The 18,898-nt window shown below is 44.5% G+C and overlaps 1 protein-coding gene and 1 long non-coding RNA gene across 2 annotated transcripts in view; one reads left to right on the top strand and one right to left on the bottom strand.

Annotated features, from left to right (window-relative positions):
• Positions 1–17,966, top strand: part of brm (ATP-dependent helicase brm) — a 63,005-nt gene extending 45,039 nt beyond the window's left edge. The window contains exons 23-27 of the mRNA XM_055064434.2: positions 1,178–1,288; positions 4,315–4,574; positions 6,995–7,100; positions 10,153–10,398; positions 17,592–17,966. Of these exons, the coding sequence (XP_054920409.1) occupies positions 1,178–1,288; positions 4,315–4,574; positions 6,995–7,100; positions 10,153–10,398; positions 17,592–17,669 (801 nt within the window). The 3' untranslated portion in view covers positions 17,670–17,966. The remainder of the gene's footprint in view (positions 1–1,177; positions 1,289–4,314; positions 4,575–6,994; positions 7,101–10,152; positions 10,399–17,591) is intronic.
• On the bottom strand, positions 14,620–15,154 carry LOC140214100 (uncharacterized). Its single transcript, XR_011891024.1, has 2 exons — positions 15,056–15,154; positions 14,620–14,761 (listed from the first exon to the last, which is right to left on the bottom strand). It is a non-coding gene; the product is annotated as an uncharacterized lncRNA (long non-coding RNA).
• Positions 17,967–18,898: the final 932 nt, after the last annotated feature.

The following is an 18,898-nucleotide window of genomic DNA, read 5'->3' on the forward strand; positions in this document are numbered from 1 at the left end:
ACATTGTGCAGATGCCTCGCAATTCACCTTTTGAATGTTTACTGAATGCCAAGACATGGTTATGACCACAATGCATTTATTTAGCTGCTCTGGTGTGCAGCTGGTGCGAAAATAATAATTCAAATTTTAATTAATACATTCGCATGGATATAGCACGGATATAACAAAAGTAAATATAAACTTAGGTTATGTACTACTATACATGGAGGAAGGAAACAAGAGGAGGGAGCATACCGCAACGCAATTGAAGCCAAAATCTGCTGAGCCACTGGTGGCCCAACACGTGATCCCACGTTAAAGTGCACGGTTCGTTTTAGTGTTCCAGCTCTGCAGGCAGATCCACAGCAGGGCAACTGAACAAGCTCGCACCGAATAAAAACTACTGGCATAGCTACTGGGAACCAAACGTTTCGGGAAATCTCAATTCTTGCTTTGTGATCTCTACGTGTTGGGCCACCACTGTGGTTTCATGAAGCATTCACTTGCCAAAGCTGGCTGTGTAAGGTAATGCTCCCTCCTGTATTTTTTCTTCCTCTTTGCTACTACATAATGAAACTGACATTGCAAGATCTGAGATATTATCAGTTACAGTGAAGCTCATATTTGTCTGCCCGACATCAAACTATGTATATTTTGGTGGCAAAAAAGGTCAAAATACTCACCAAGTGAAACATCATGTTTGAGATGTGAATGCATGTTCTAGCCTATGGCATGGCTGATGTGGTATGATCCAACCGATTGCACAGTTGCATAGGAACTGTGTTGTGTGTGTGTTATGCAATTTGCCATTGTTCGCATAATATGTATTGACGGTGGCCAGCCACCATCACCAGGCCCTCACAATTGACACAGGAGGCACGATTGCAAATCTTTTTTTGTGCTGGTATTGGCATGTATGTATATAATAAATGTATGTAAAGAGGGTTCTTTTTGTGTCAGACGTGTCAGACAGCATTGAATTATATTGTTACGAGATTTGACAGCATTGAATTAAGTTACAGCAGCTCAAGAAACACATGAGCACATTGCGCTCTATTTGTTTATGTAATCCATGCACAAAAAAAGAAAAACGAATGGCGACTAAACAGCTTCCTGCATAGCCCTGTTGTACCGTGAATCTGACCGTTGTGTCCAATTTATATGCACATGACCTTGTGATTCTCGTTCCCATCACCAGGTGGAGCGACTAACCAATGAGGAAGAGGAGGACAAGTTGTTTGGGCGAGGAAACCGGCAGCGAAAGGAGATCGACTACTCAGATGCTCTCACCGACAAGGAGTGGCTTCGGGTGAGTGTACCCTACAGGGATGGTATTCTCGAGACAATCACCCTTGGAGATCTTTCACTTTTATGAGATTTCGCATGAACAATGCCAGTTGCATCACCTTCTATGGGCTATAGCATTCCTGAAGTGAAAGTAATCTCTGAAAGCAATCGTTTAAGATAAGGGGCCCAAGTCTTGCTTTTGTGGCTGCGTTGTGCCTGTTAAACGTCATGTTACATTAGTGAGGCTGGTTGGAATGTGGAAACAACTTCTTCACTCCATGCGACTGACTGACGGGATTGGTATGTTATTCGTGTGCCAGACAGTGCCATGAGGCCAAACCTGCTACATCTGGGTGTGCTTAGGTACACATTAAAGGGACACCAAAGGCAAATATTAAGTCAAGCTAAAGCGATAGATTAGTGCTCGAGAATCTCTAAGGCCTCAATATTATCGCGAACAGCTGCTTAATAATCGAGCAATTGAGGTAAATGCAGGACATGATCAGAGACTCTTCCGGGACATTCAAGTACTTGCCCGATGACGAAAGCACTCTTCAGTTCAATTCTGTGACTAGTACTCAACCACTTGTTGCAAAAAACATCCTTGTATTGTATTATAAGACCAATTGATATCCTACTTGTCCAGTTGTATTTCTTTTTTAGAAATAAGAACTCATTGAAATTACCTTTCACAACGACATGGGCGGTCAAAACGGTCAAAACGTTTCATTTTTGCTCGACTCTGTGCCGCCCACGCTTTCGCGTTTCGGTGGTTTCGTTATCACATAGCGCTGCGCTGGTTTTGCTGGCTCGCAAAATTCACACAAACTGCAAGTAGCAGAGAATTCAACTTCCATGTGATGTCGCGGGATGCCAGAGCGGTCTACGCCACTTGAACAAAAAGCAGCTGCAGTGGTGAATCCACTGCTCTGTCTTGGCTCAGTACTGCAGTCTCTTGGGCGCCGTTTTATGCATTGACAGCAGCAAAGGGTGGTGATGGCGTACGCAACGTCACCACTCCCTCGGTTGGGTGGCGGGAGATCTGAATTTTGAAAAAGGTAGTCAGACCTTTCATAAGCAATTTTCTCATAAACTCTTTTCTTGGCATAAAGCAAGCATTGCAAGGTTTCTGGAGTGGTATTTAAATAGTCAACGTCGACTTAACATCAGTCTTTAGTCTCCATTTAACTAGTTCCATACCTTGTCTATCTATTTTTAGCCACAGCACAAACTTAAGTGCATTGAAGTCCAAAAATAAGTGGAAATCTTCTAAGGAGCTTTCTGTTTTGGTAGCGTTGTAAAAGGCAGGAAGCTTTTCTTTTCCCCCTTTCGTGTTTATATAAATTTTCTGTAACGTTTACAAATTTGAGCTTGTTTTACGATTATAAAAACACTGAGTAAAATATTGCGAAAAATAAATTTTGTTCGTGACAAAGCCTTGTCCATCAGTCTCGGCACTTTCCATTGAAAGTCAGGCATCGATACCATCATTCTTTTATGTATTTTTCCTTTTACATTATTGGACCTAGATCTTAGGCTTGCAATACTGGTTCTGAATGTTGAGGTTATCCAAAAGCACTTTATTTTTAAATCAACATCTAAGGTGACAGATTTCTTTTGACTGAATGAGGCTGTTGGTCAGAAAAGGCGACAGGTTATCTATCTCCTTTTATATGCGTAATCATCCTGGTTAAGTGGTGAAGGGGGTCAAAAATGCTGTATGTATTTTGTACAACAACAACCTCCCCTCTTGGTAGTTGACATATGTGAAGCAAGGGAAGAGGAATGGGTTCTAGGGAGGGGGGTGCAGTTAAAAGTACATTAGCAGCTGGGATTCTTGGAGATATCTTACGGAGTTCAAAAGATGCATTTTCCCTGCAACGGTTCCCCACTTGGTCTCGTCCACTGCTGCGAGTTTGCCGACCATAAGAATGTTTGGTTAACCATTTCCCTACCGCGAAAAAAAAAAAGACGAAAATTATACCAAATTTACCGGAAATATTTTTTTTCTTTTGCCCAGTTTGGAGACCTTTTTTTTTTTCTTCTGAATAAAACAACACAATTATTTCAGTTCAACGGGGTTCCTTTATTTCACAAATTGCATAAAATGGTAGGTTGAAGAAGGCTACACTGCATGGCTCTGGTGCCTTGTAAAAAAGTGTTCTACAGGTCTTGATACACTATGAAAAACAAGAATATGAACAAAAAAAATAGCCTAAACATTGCGAAAACATGCGCATGAGTGGCTACTATTACGCAGCTGCTAAAGCAGTTAGCAGGCCGTCTTCATATGGTAGACTCATGGGTAGCTGCAAAGTCCTCCATGCCATCCATAGAATATACGTCATCAGACTCCTCAGATGAGAACACGTCACTTTCCGCTACCGAACAAAACTCTACAGAGCTGTGGTCTAATGAGGAGTCGTCAAAATATTTCTTTTACGTGCTCTTTCATTGCCTCGCCTCGAGGAGGCAGCCATGCATTATATGGGGGTGTCAGAGGTGACAATATAATGAAAGGCAAGACAGAAATGGCGCAACATGAACAAGTGGGGCCATCCAGTGATAGGAATTGCAACTAGATGCAATAGTACGAGTATAGTCGTTATAAGTTCGCTTTGTGACAAATTTCCTTTTTTTTTTTTTTTTTTTTTTGCTATAGTCATTGGTTATATTGTGCAAAATTTCATGACGACTATACTCGTCAACAATACGTAAAGGGTTAAGGCAAGTGCTTTAGTGTTAAAGCTTGAACTTATTGTTATTAGGTGCGTGCAGAAAGCATCTGGGAAAGCATTTCAGGCTCTTATTCTCATGGGGTTACATGTGCGAGTGCAGGCACAGCCTTGTGCAGTCTGTCATATTCTTGGCACTTTCCTGTCCAAAATGTGTGCCATAACATTTCTTTCTGATTAGCACCAGGCACGCAGCTCTAAAGAAAGAAAATGCACACACAATTTTTCTGTTGGAAATCGTCTTCCGGAGTCGTAAATTTTTTAAGATGGTGTATAGATGACTGATGTGTCCTGCTTTTCCCGAAAAACACAGGCCATTGAAGACGGGAACCTGGATGAAATGGAGACGCGCAAACGCTCCCGCAAGTCCGGTGGCAATGGCGCCTCGTCAAGCTCTGGCGGTGAGCGGGGTGGCAAGCGCAAGAGTGGCCCCTCCCGGCAGATGGTAGACGACGAACCTGTGGTAAAGAAGCGCCGCGGTCGGCCGCCCGTCGAGAAGGCCTCGCCCAACCCGCCCTCCCTGACCAAGCAGATGCGCAAGCTCATTGACATTGTCATCAACTACAAAGACAGGTGAGTCATCATCCCATCCCTTTGCTGTGTGCCACAGGTTATGACGAAGCCGTCGAATCCATCTGCTGACATCACTGCCTTGGAAGTTGTTGTCACTGATTTCTACACTTGCAGCTTGCGTTTTGTATTTCTTTCACACATTCTTTAGACATTTCACACATTGAAGAACCCGTCAAGCGCAACCTTCCATGTAAAGCGGTGCATTTGATTGCATCAACATCTACAGCCACAAATCGTTAGCTTCAAATGTTGTGTGAACGGTGCATTGATGATAGGAAATAATGCCATAACTAGCAAAACATACATGTCTGCGTATATTAGCCGCATTGCTACACCCTGAGACAAGTCAATATTTACAGCCAAGCCCCCTAATTAACGGTGACTGTGAACGAGATACATACGTATGGGCTTATAATACTGATTCTCACTTATTTTATCATACTTACAATTTGGATGCTTCATACAGTATTTATAGAGAAAACTATTCTCAAATAAGCGCTCATTTATAGGCTGCGTATTTCCCTCGCAAAAACGCAGATGCCATCGCTTACACCGCTTGTAACCGAACAACGTGTTTGTTTATACTGCTGGACTGAATGCACCGTCTGTTGTTTCCCACTTGAAGTAGAGGCAAACAGTGCATCTCCGGAATTAAGAAATAAAACGCAACCGGCGGCCTTCGGGAACAGTGACGTACAGATGTTGGCACAGCGCGCTGTGTTGCCACTTTCCGCTTATTGTGTGCGTGAGCCCTGTAAAGTGAAGAGCAGTTTCCTCTGTACTAACTAAAGTTCAGGTTCACCGGTAACGTGTGCAGGAACTCTACAGCTCCTCTAGGCCTAACCTTCACTGAACAAGAACAACATCGGCTCAAGCTTCATGTGCATGGTTTGACAGAGCTGAAGTTTGTGCATTCAAACTTTGAAAGCTTGTTTTGGCTCATTTGGTGCTGGGTCACCACTGTAGTGTTGATAGAGGTGAGGCAGAAACAAGCCACACTGACGTTAGCTGGAAGCACTTTTTATTATCATGCCCTTCGCTTGTTCGCTTATATATCGTCTTTATCATGCACGCTCGCTTTTTGTGGGCCAGCAGCCACCGCTAAGCGATAAAGCGCCTCGTGGTGGCCAATAATGTATACACAAGTGAAGGTGCTGCGGCTATCACATTGTCGGTTCAGCAGCCGATCACACCGAGTTCCGCCGAAAGATAATCGGCATGCTGATTTTTTCTGTGCTGTTGTCATGAAAGCCTGTCGCACGATGACAGCTCGCGCTTATAGGGTGCATCATTTTCTTCCTTGTATGATAAAATAGCCTCAGCGGCACTTCGTGCTGTATGGTTGGCCAATCATTGGTGTCGGTGTCTCGTTGATCTCGTTTCGACGCAGTATTATCGCGCCCTAGACGAGTACTTGATGTCGGGCAAGCGCTGCCACTACCAGCAAGAGAAGGCCGACGTTGAAAGAAGACTGCATCAGCAATGTAATGTTTTTAAAATGTTTCCCCAGTGTAACGCAGGGTCTTTTCAATAAACTTACTAGCCATCAATGAAAGGCAGTTACTACGTGGTTCACGGTGCTGTCCAGGTGAAGCCCTGGTCGCTTTTCGTTTCAGATGTGGAGTTTGCAATTGTACACTGCGCACGTTCTTGGCACCACACCAACATAGAGCTACTGGTGGAGTTGCAACTCAGTACACAGCATGTGTTGGCAGCAGTGTTGCCTGTTTTTTCGAGGACTTGCTTGCCAGATTGGGTGCATGCACTTTCGTGCCGTGAAAAAAAAAGGCAGATTGTGCAGTGCAGCCTCCTTTAGTCACTTTTCTCTGTAACTACATCATTTTTCAATCATGAAGCAAACGTGAGGTTTATCAGAAGGGTAATCTAGCAAACTCGATTGATTTGACGTTTGCTTTTCGTGTCCCTTTAACGTGATGACATGACGACATTTGAAGCATTTTTTTTTCTCTTGTTCTCGTTAATTGAAGGTCCTGGACCTCGATACATGAGACAGTATACTGGTAAGGCACAGGGTGTCCTATAAATAATTTACTAAAGTACAAGCTTTCTGCAAGCCAGTTTTGATTTTACTTCACAAGAGGTGACGTGTAGGTGTTGCGACATCACTATGCAAAAGGTGGTCATGTGGAAGCAGGACATCACGTCTTTTTTGGTGCTACAGCTTGCTCAGCCGTCTGCCATGCTGATATTCCTTGCACCACCAGTTGTAGCAAGTATAACAGACCGCATGATACCAAAAAAAAAGTGTTGAGAAGGAATTTTCAACGAACGCTCAATCACTCTAAACTGATTTATTGTTCCCTTAAGGTGCGCAGGCTATTTGTGCAGATGCAAGAGATGATTGCAGAGTGCAAGCGCAAACAGTGGTGTGGTGACTGACGTTTTTATTGTTTTCGCAGTGACGGCCGTGTACTGAGTGAAGCCTTCCTGCAGCTGCCATCTAAGAGGGAGCTCCCCGACTACTATGATGTCATCAAGAAACCTGTCGATCTAAAGAAAATCAAGGTGAGCACAGTTATTTGCAGTGGCAGAGCACAATAAAGAAAGCACTTGCGCTTTTGTGCAAGAAGTGGAGACAAATTTCAGCTCCTCGGACTTGAGTCAAACGCAGCTACAGGCAGCACTGAGAAGAAAACAGTGCCCACATTAGCATGTTGCGTAGCTCGTGCGTTTAGTCTGCCTGCACGTGTGCCTTAACTTGATATCACTAATTTGTACTTCAGTGAAGTTGGACATGTCACGGATCCAGGATGAGGCTAACTCCAGGAGGCCCATGGTTAGCAGACAGCTGGCAGGGTTTTTTCTTTTTTCTTTCTTTCTTTTCTTTTTCTGAACTTGGGGAGATGGGTAAAATGTTACCTTCAGCTAAAGCTTTGTTTTTATCTTTGTGCAAGAAGGGCACGTTCAATTGTGCATGGAGCTTCGATTGAGGTGCTCGTGTGCTGTGGTGCTATGCCCGAGGCTGCTGACTCTGTTGACGCCGAAACCTGAGCCTTCTACTATCAAACCTCAAACTAACAAATTGTCAGGTCATCATCATCATCAGCCTGTTTTCGTGTCCACTGCAGGACTAAGGCCTCTACCAGTGACGTCCACTTACCCCGGATATAAGAAAGCAAATGTAAATCTTTTCTCAGGCATGTAATGATATTGGATACAATGAAGGCGCATTTGTGCCGGATGCGATTTCGTTACAAGGTTCGACCGTGTTGCATACCAGTGACAGCTTCCCTACAACAACTGCTAAAATAAGTACACTGCAATGTTATTTATTTATTTATTTATTTATTTATTTATTTATTTATTTATTTATTTATTTATACATACTGCAGCCCCTTTATGGGGCTATTGCAGGAGTGGGTTAGACAAAAAAAATTCATACAAAAAAACAAGTAAACAATAACATATTAAAAATTCACAAGAAATAAGGCAGATGACACAAATGAAACTCAACATAACAGCAACACTGAGAGTCGGTACAAAAACGAGAATGAGTCAGTACACTGTAACAACAAGAAAATACATAAAATCAGGTGTGGTTAACTTTTAAAAGGAAATCGTTTAATGGCAGTGACCTAATTGTTCCGGGAATTAAGTTCCATAATTCAATAGTACGTGGGAAAAAGCTGTATTAATAGAGCTTAATATTAGCTATGGTGACTCCTACTTGACCGAGGAATGTCTGAAGGAATATATATGGGATGTGAGACACGATAAGAAAAATTGATGATGCCATGCAGAAACTTCAATGACTCAATGTGATGGCGTATGGATAAAGGGGTTAGGTTCAAAGAAGATAAGGCATGAGAGGGTGAAAAATAGTGATCATAGCGACGATATATGAACCTAATAGATTTTCGTTGTATGCTCTCAATGGAGTGAATGTCGCACTGCTCATGAGGGTTCCAGACAGGAGAAGCATAATCTAGGATTGGGCGAATTAAAGTTTTATATATTAGTAAGTTAGTTTCCTTTGGAAAATTGTTGAAATTGCGCCTCAAATACCCGAGCTTCCGGAGTGCTTTAGTGCAAACGAAATTAATGTGTTTTGACCAGGACATGTTAGTGGTAAATATGACGCCAAGATACTTGACGCCAAGATGTATTCTGAGACCCTGTGCAAGGATAAGTCGTTGAATGTGCAATTGGTCAATGAAGGAGAGGCACTATTAGAAAATGACATTATCACAGTTTTAGTAAAACTTATATTCATTTGCCAAGTGTTGCACCAGGTATAGAAGCTGACAAATGAGGAATGTAGTTCAAGATGATCTTCTGGTGTGTTAATCACGTGATACAAAACACAGTCGTCCGCATAAAGGCGTATGTGTGAAGTGACGTTTCGAGGTGTCATTAATGTATAGTAGAAATAGTAAAGGACCAAGAACCGACCCTTGGGGTACACCAGATGACACGTCAACAGAAGAAGAATTAGTTGAATTATAACACACGAATTGTGACCGATGAGAGAGGAAACTGGCAATCCAACTAACCAAGTGAGAATTTTTCAAGATCATGTTAAGCTTTATTAAGAGATTAGAATGCAGTACAGTATCGAAAGCCTTGGAAAAATCTATAAATATAGTGTCGACCTGGGTGCCGATATCAAGGGTGCGGAGGATGTCGTGTGATGTCGTGCGGCGTGATACGTGAAGGATATCACGTGTCATCCAGGGTACTTTGAGGTTCTTTTTCTTTGTTTTTAGTGGAACAAAACGTTGCATGCAGTCACTGACAATAGTTTCGAATTTGCTGACTAGTGCGTTGATGTCACCCATGTGACTAATCGTGTGAAATGCATCAAAAGAAGAAGCAAGAAAATCGGTGATAGCAATATCGTCAGCGCGAGCGAAATCAGGACATGTGGTGAAAGTCCACAGCGGCGCGAAAACAGGACAGTTATTAGTAACTACCACAGCCTTGTGGTCCGAAATTCCATCAGCAATATCACATTCAAAACCACACTGATAAATATTTAAACTGAGAAAGACCAAGTCAAGCAGCGAGTCACCTCTTGTTGCTTCGTTAAGAATTTGCTTTAGATCGAAGAACAAGGAAATGTTCAGCAATTCTTGACAGATGGATGTATCCCGACCAGAAAACGTAAATGATGGCCAATGGATACCTGGAGTGTTGAAATCGCCCATCAAAATAAGATTAGACAGTTTGAATGTTCAACTAATCATTAAGGATGCGCAATACATCGACAGAACCTGGCGGTCGATAAAGAATGCCGATTACAATGGACTGTTCATTAAGAAAAATTTTGCACCAGACAGATTCAATTTCTGCTGACGCCTTCATAATGGAGAACTTGATGTCAGATCGAACGATAAGAGCGACCCCTCCGCCTTTGCTATCCTGTCGATCCGCTCGTATCGCCACATAGCCTGGGGGAGTGAATTCAGAATCATGGACACCATGAATGTTGTTTTTAAAAGCGGTGCCTTAGCTCAAAGTTTATTTCACGATTTGACACTCGCTCAACCAGCACTGTACCAAGACAATGAGGACGTGCACGAGTCGGACAATTCTTGTTCCCCCACCCTCCCCGCAGGCTCGCATCCGTGAGCACCGGTACCGGACGCTGGACGACCTGGAGGACGACTTCATGCTGCTCTGTGTCAACGCCCAGACGTACAACGTGGAGGGCTCGCTCATCTACGAGGACTCCATCGTGCTGCAGTCGGTGTTCACCAGCGCCCGCGAGCGGCTACAGAAGGACGGCGACCTGGCCCTGGGCACAGACGACCAGGACACTGACGAGGACGGTGCCGGACCGTCGGCCGAGCACGGCTCGGAGGTGCGACCCCCTCCTCCCATGTTGCTACCCACGTGATGTGATGGAAGAGGCCCCGCTCTCTCCCTCTCTCTTTACGCCATTCACCCGTAACGCTCATCTAACACGGTCTTCTCTCTGCATCGTGCACTGCTCGATTGACCATAATACAAGTGCCCTCTCCCTCCCTCCGGGGCCACCGTATCTGTGATTGCACTTCATCAGCAACATAACTAACCTGTGTGCACCTTCGTTTGGAACTTGTTAAATTTAGAGAAGAACATTTCTCTGTTGCATTTTCCAGGGCATTTACACTTTTGCTGTGTAACCATAATTATACTTGGCTGTTTTCTTTTTTTTTTCGTTGTGCATAAAAGTTAATTTTCCCGTGTATCACTGCCTGTGGAATGAGTTCTTTTTATTGGTGTAACGAATGTGCGTGCTTGTGTGTGTGCTTGCGTGTGTGCATTGTTTGGCAGCATGTGTCAGCGGCATGGCAAGCTGACTTTCGCATTGCGAGCGTGTGTTTGCCTAACCCTTGTTTGTAACAGCCTGTATCTGTGTGCACTGTTCCTTAGATCACAGTGCCAGATCTTGGGTGGGATTTCAGGTCGCATCATTTGAGGCACTAAATATTTGAAATAGCACAAGACATTGGCTGTGTTGATCCATTGGAGCAGTGCTATCCACTGCCTACTCTTTCCAAGGGCCAAGTCAAGACGTAACGAAGAACTGAGGCACTAAAATTTAAGGGACAGTAAAGATACTAAACTTATTTGAGATGTAGCATTAATTACCTTTCTTCAATACCAAAAGACCTCTCTTAGCATGAGGACAGGCTTGATAAACCAGAAAAGACAAAAACGGACGACATGTAGAGACGCTACCTTGAAGCTCCCACACCTGCTCGCAGTGACAGAATGTATTGTCACCTCGTCTGCTCGAGCCCCGTTAGCCTTGTATTCGTAAAGATGGACTATATTTCGTTCTGCAAGAACCAAAAACCGAACTGAGCAAGAACATTTACCGAGCCTCAATGACCAAAATAGGAAGAGATGCTTTGAATCCATAACGTCACACTGGCATATAGGTGCTGGGGTGCCACCACAAAATGCAAGAAATGTAGCTTCGGCCTCCATTTTCTCTTTTAAAAATTTGCCTATTACTGTGAAACTACCAAAAATTTAGTCTTTAACAGGTACTTTATCAGTCTAAACTGACAGTGCTTCTATTTAGTGTAATGAGATGTTCCTGTGCATTTTGTGCAATGGTTAATTGAAGTTGGCAGCATTGTACGTGCGGTGGTGGTTCTTAACATCCTTGTGCCCGTGGGAACTGTGCACTGTCTGGTCCAGTGAAGTTACTTCAAACAGCTGTGTTCGAAACCCACGCCCCTTCTGCTTCTGCTCATAGTGGCCTCTGTGAGTTTAGTTGAGTGCACCGGGAAACCTAGGCAAGGCTGACGAGGTTGGAGCACTACAGATACTGCCCTGCCAACTGGGAATTTATTACACCTGTGCAGTGAAATTCCAGAAAAGTCAATCTTCTCGATTGTGTAATAATCAATGCTTTCGTCAAGCAGTGCTTGTCTCACCTCTTCACCTTCTGTAGTTCACTGTCACGTTGTACAAAGACCAACCCTGTCCTGTTTACCCGCTTCATTACCATGTCATAGCCTGCAAGGTTCGATAGTTAATTGGAAGCAAGCCTTGCAAGCATGCGCATTTTGACTTGCCATATTGCATCGTTTTACGTGCACCTTACTAACAACTGCATCGCTAATGGAACGTGCACCTCGTCGCCTCCATCCATACGCAAATGCTCGGGATGGCATACAAGCTGAGTGCTAGCCAGTCCAACTCAATAGACTCTTGTAACTGTCTCTGTATGGATTAACTCTCCTGGTTTCTTTTGCTTTGAAAGCAGTGGTTCTCAAGCTACGTTTCTTGTGGAACACACAAGGGGTCTGCACCCATGATCTCGTGCACCACAGCGTTCTGCTGCCAAGCACGAGGTCACTGAGTTGATTTCAGGCTACAGTGGCCACATTCCAACATGGGCAGAATGCCTAAATGCTGGTGTACTTAAATTTAAATGCAAGTTATAAAGAACCCCGTTAGGTCAGACTTAATCTCGAGCCCTCTCACCCCAGCCGCTATGGTGTCTCTCAAAGCTCGTCTGTAGCTTTAGAACTCATATTTCTCTGATATATCTCATATTTTTGATTATGAGCCTCCCCAATGCCACTTCTTTACTCCATAATAAGGGCAGATGCAACTACATTTAAACCTCGACATAACGAAGTCAGTAAAATCTGCAATTTGCAAATTTCGTTATATTGAAGTTAGACCTCCTATGTAAAAAAAAAAGTACAGTTGCCTATGGATATCTCTTACGCTGAATCGGCTGAAAAATCTTACGCCATATCGAGCAAATAGAGAAAGCAAATTTTGATTGATAGGAAAATTAATTTTGTTGAATTTGAGAGTCAACGACTGAAGAGACAGCTTCACGCCATGTCGGCGATATCACATCGCTTTGGCTGTATGAATTAAGCGAAGCCAGCCTAGCTTTCGCATCCACTCGGCCCCCTGCGGCTGATAGTGTCACCCGCACTGGGACGTTGCTATCGTGAAAAGCGCCGGCAGTGGGGAGTGAATGCTTCATCTGCCTCTCCCTTCAACACATCTCCGAAACTCGAGATTGCGCAACATCCAGCACTTAATTCGCAGGAAGACAGCTCACATGACGCCGCACCCACTCTTTGTGCATGTGGCGTGTTACCTCAGACGGGGTGTGCGGCCTTAGCATGCGCTCAGCCACGGCTGCTCAGAAAAGGAGGTGCGGGCCAACCTACCCCGCTCCCCTCACGCGCTTGATCACGTTACCGCGAGCTCACTCCACTCTGCGCCTGCACGCTTGCTCGCGCAGGAAGGCATAGCGCTCCTCAAACCGCCATCCTTCTCGGCACACCCTCGCAAGGTTTCACTTGCGTATAGTGCATGGGGTGTGATAGCATCTTATCGCACTTACAATTTATACGGAACATAACGCTGCTCTGCTTTGGCGATCAATCGCTCGTGCTCGTGCGGTGTCCAATTTGAGAGGTACGGTCGCAAGCAGCCACTTGTAATGCAACCATACGACCATCTGCGTCCGCAGAAGTCTCCATTTATTGTCTCGGTATTTCTTCATGGTGGCAGTGAACTTTCGTTATACAGTAGACTTCCATTAATTCGATTCTGCTTAATTTGATTTTTCGGTTAATTCCTTCCTGTCTGAAAGTCCTGGCCAACGCCTGTTCATTTCTATGGGCCCAGACTTTCGTTATTTCAATCCTAAAATTGGCCTTCACCAGATAATTAAATATTGACCTGTCGGCATGCATGCACCTGACCCCTAAGGTGACCCAAATAGCGACCCTTTTAGTGGTAGCGTCTGTCTTGACAAAGCTTAGGGGGCCGTAAATGCATTGAACACAAGTCATCTCCCGTTGAAAACTCCTATTTTCGGCCTGCCCTAAAAATATTTTCAAGTAATAACCGTAGCTGACAGCGTCCGATTACGGTATCTACCGAATTCTGATACATGTCCTCTCATTTTTTTCTTCTTCCTTTGCTCTCTCTCTCTCTCCCTCCATCCAATATAATTGCGCCGAAAATTACTTGTGTGATGCCACTCAGATACGAAATCTAAATCGCCTTTGAGGCATTAGTGCGCTTTACTGCATAACACAAGTGCACTGCACTGAAGCAAACTTCAGGAAACCGGCCGCCATTTTTCAGCACATATTCAGCCCATTTTTCTTGCTAAATAATCGGTTGTGGGCTAGATTTCTGGTATTTTGTTTAGGAGCTTTCATGTCATTTATACATTAGTTTTCTACTTTGGACACTTAGCAAGTGATTGTGCATTTGATTTGGGTGTGTGTTAGATTCAAGCAAATACTCCCAAATGAAGTGACGCCATGCTTCAGCGTTTTTTCTGCATCTTTATTAATTCGATCAGTTTCATCAGTTGGCTCAGAGTCAAATTAATGGAAGTGTACTGTATTGAAATTGTGTGTCAACCAATCTGTACCCAGATGTGTTGACACGTTTACCCAAGTGCTTTACATCTGAAGCAGTTCCTTCGTCTTTTCTCTTTAATGCACTTTTTTTTTTTTAATGCTGCATGTGGATAAACATGAAGCAATGACATATTCTTGGCGTCCCTAGCATGCGTCATGCCAACCACATTTAGGTGTTTGTTTTTTTCCTTTCACTAACCTTACATTTTGTCTTTCCGCACTGCTATCACACCGTGAGGTTTGTTCAGAAGAGTCCGAGATTTGTCGGTACAGCGCAGATGCATTGCAAAAGCTGCTGGTGCAGCACGTCGCATGTGCCTCTTGTTGTGTCGGCAGCGGCAGGCAAGTGGGGGCCCACGCCCAGCAAACGTGCGGCGAACGCAGACGCAGAGAGGGAGACACGGAGCTAACTGCTCCTGATGAAAACCGGACGAAGACTGAGCCGGCTCGCGGCTGTTTATTACTAAAAAGGACTTCACACGCCAGATGACACCTCCTGATTGGTCCCAGCTCGTCACATGACAGAAGGGGGGTGCGCCATCTAGCTAAACTACTAGAAACATAAATGTATGATAACACAGAGATCTGGCAGGGGGCGACACTATACTACACCTCTCATTCAAGCGACAACATGCGGGCCACATCATCTGCTTTGTCTAATTTCTCAGTTGCCTGGCACGTGTGGTCACTTTTATTTTTATTTTTATTATTCTTCTTCTAATTATTATTATTATTATTATTTATTGGAGCGCAAGGTTCCAGTTCGTGCTCAGTCTGACATCTTACATAAGCTAACAAATTCACTGTGTACTGGACGATGTGTCGCTGTATAACCCCCACGACATAATTTCAAAGTGCTGGTGCTGTTCTGGCTTTCTAGAAATGTGGAAGTATGCAGGAAGGTTTCACATGTGCTTTGGAAATGCCTGCTGTAGTTGTAAACGCAGCTTAGGCAAGTGTCATTTACATCGGCGAGACATTCTGTGCCTCGTTTGTGGCACCTGACACTAGCAGGCGCAGATGTTCCATGCTTTACAGTAACCGCAGCACGAGCATGCATATTTTCACCGAAAAATTGCATCGGGTCGTAGTGCAACACACACCAAACTGGCCCTGGAGGCACAGCAAATAACTGATGAGGCAAATAGTGGCTTTGTTTCGTTCTTGTGATTACTTCCACCAACAGCCCAATTCACAGAACACAGAGACCAGCTTTAGCTATGCTCATGCAGGCAGTGGCTCTCAGTCCTTTAGCCATCGTGAACCACTTCACCAACCAGTTCACAGATTATGCGGGAAAATCCTCCGCCTCTTTTGTTTTTTGTTTTTTCTTTCTTCTTTTTTTAAAGTGTCAGCGGTTTGCAGTAAGTTACCTTTCTTAGCAGGGCTTGTGCCTGGAAGTGCTACAATAGGAAGTGGATGAATAAAACATTCAGAAGAATGAATGAGAGTCAAAGGAAAATGAGCGCTAAGCAGTTCTGCTGGTGGACCCACAACATCAGACCACATAGCTGGCGCTATTGCCCCTTCAGGTCAACGATGCCTGAAAGCGACAATTTGAACAATGCCTTCTAGACCTTGTATTGATCACTGTTCTGCAGCGTTACCTCAAGAATGCCATGTTTGAACCACTCCAGATTCACGTCCACATTTGCCAGTTAGAATGAACCATATGGAGTGCGTCAAGACAGCTGAAGAAAAATCTTTAAAGGCTAGCATAAGGGCGTGCCCGGCTGACTGCAATCGCCCCGTAAACCTCAATGCAGCTCTGGGAAATAGCCAACACCACCACATGCAAACCAAGATTCTTATCATTGATATAAAGTGTGTACAGAAATACAAAAGAACCAGACACTTTGCTGACACGATGGTAAAAGTACCATTGAACTGCAGTGGTTGCACTATCACTGCTTCGTGTGTCCCTTGCTGTCTGAAATCAGTGAGGAAGGTTACGCAGAAAAGCTGTACTGCTAGCTGGAAATGCGGCTGGAAATGAGTTCTGAAGTCCCAAGTCGAGTCTAGCACAAGACCAGTGTTATGCTTTTCAGTTTAATCCTAGCCAAACTGGATAATACAGGTCTACAGGCATTGGTTCCAACGGGGGCGGAATGCAAAAGCAATCGTGTACCGTGCATTGGTTGTACATTAAAGAACCTCAGGTGGTCAAAATTAATCCGGAGGCCCTCATAACCTACCGTGCACTCTAAGAATGTTAAATCCCCACAGTTTAGCACATGCCTCTCCTTCTGGATGTGTCCCTTTTTGCTTAATAGGTAATGTACATCAAGGTCAGATCTCTAGAGCGATCCTCGCAGACCTCTAGGACTGCTAAAGTTCCCCTAATGAACACTGGTGCTGTGCATCTTGTTATAGTAATTGAGAACCACTGCTTTTATTTGTTGAGGTACATTCCTTACCTGAGGCATTGGCATGAACAGCAGAATCGCAATTTGAATGCCTTCCATTTTCACCAAGGGAAAGACAGTCCCCTGCATTCACGAATGAGCCTCTGCACGAAGCCCCTCTTTGACTCAGCCTAGTAGAAGATGGCATTGCCCCGCAGTTGAAGTAGTGGCTTCATTTAATTAAGCAATACTTTTATGCAATTCCTGTAACAAGAAATTGCAGAAGAGACACTTCTTCATACCTTTCAAGCAGACACTGGAAGTGCTTCATAAATTGGCTGAGTAGCATCATTGGAGCTCATAATCGGATTGTAGTGTTGGTGCATAGAACCCCGTAATTTAACTTAAAGTCACTGTTTCAATCAGCTGCTGTGTGCAGGGCCTCAGGCTTGATTCTCGGCTGGAGCCGTATTCTAACCTCTGCGAAATGCAAGAACACTTGTGCACCTTCATGTAGGCGCCCGTTAAGAGAACTCCAGGTGGTCAAAATTAATCCCAAGCCCTCCACTACAGCAGTGTTGCTTTGGAATGTTAAATCTACGAATCAATCACTCAGTGAATGAATGACTCAATCAATCTATCTATTGGTCAAGCAGCCACTGCAGGGCGCTGCTGCGCTTTGCCTAGTGTAGACGGGGTAGAGCTTCAAGTGTCGCCATATCTGTGAATACAGCCAAGTGACGAGCGTCTTGGTACAGCTGCTTCATTTTGTGACGCATGCCTCTCTTTGCCGGATGTTACAGGAAAAGACGAAGAAGCGCAAGAGTCGCCACGTACGGCGGTACATCAGCGACGATGACGACACTGAGGAAAGCGACTAGTTGGCAATGCGCCCCCATCACCATACACCTTACCCCCCCCACCCCCTCCATTCGCACCACATTGATCGTCTCCATCGAATTTCACCCTGTGATGCAAGAGAGAAAGTTGTCCGATTTGTTCTCCCTGTCAGTTCTGTTTCTTTGTACATCTACTTCCTTCCCCCTTTTTTTTTCTGTCCCTTCGTCACAGCCTACTTCTGTTTGTTCAGAAACTGCTTTAATGTGGTTTCTTGGCCTTTGTATCATGTTTCTATCTTTTGTAATGGGAAGAATAAACGGCTGCTGCTATCTCGGGCATTGAAGCAGTGTCCCGTGACATCCAGACCTCACCCCACGACCCCAAGAGAAAGCATTCACGATGCAAAGTGCAACTGAATCGCAAGCGCTGTTGCAACACAAATTTACCCTCGTATAGCATTGTAAATGTGCTTCTGCTCTTATCAACAACCGGGTTTGTGCAGAGTTCAGGTTTACAGAATTGGCCCCCCCACTAAGGCATCGGAAGTCTGTCCAGGTGTGCACATTCTTTGAAGGCAGTTTTCCTGAAACATCAGGACGGTGATACAGAGGAGACCTCAAATACCGTTTTCTGAAGGTGCAGATTTTGTTTCTGTAGAGCTGCTGGCAGGCAAACTTTTCATAATAAACAAACCACTGGCCCTAGCTTTTTCTGCCTTACTTTTATTCGCCAAGAGATCCAGTTGTTTCTTTTAAAATAATCTCATGGGCTGCGTTGTGCACAGTACACGGTGTGGGCATGTGAGAGTTCATAATTCCTGCAATGTGCTGAAAGGGAGTGTTAAACTTTTTTTTCTTAACAATTTAATTGGGTTTTTGCAGCAGTTTGAGGGTTCGGTTTCTGTCGCTTGTGCAGTGTCGTGCACCGTTAGACCAGAACCGCTACTTTCAGGGCAGTTCCGAGTAGCAAGTATTGAAGGCCATTCTGCACCGGTCGTTCGCGTTTGGTCTTTGTACATTTGAACTCTCGCCATCAGACTTGATCTGAGAACATGAGCCTGCAGCTCACGTAACAGCCCGCAGTGCAGCATGTTGGCCAAGACCGCACCCCATGCGGCACCTGTTGATAGCAGGCGTAATCGCTGCGCCTGGAGTACAGCAGCTGACAAAATGGTTGATAACCTTTGCTGTGGACAAGTACCACATGCCTGTCTACGGGGATGACTTGGATCCTGCCACCAACGCTTCACAGCTCTGGCTGTTACACGAGC

The sequence above is a fragment of the Dermacentor andersoni genome, chromosome 11 (genome assembly GCF_023375885.2).
Source record: "Dermacentor andersoni chromosome 11, qqDerAnde1_hic_scaffold, whole genome shotgun sequence".
NCBI classification, from domain to species: domain Eukaryota; kingdom Metazoa; phylum Arthropoda; class Arachnida; order Ixodida; family Ixodidae; genus Dermacentor; species Dermacentor andersoni.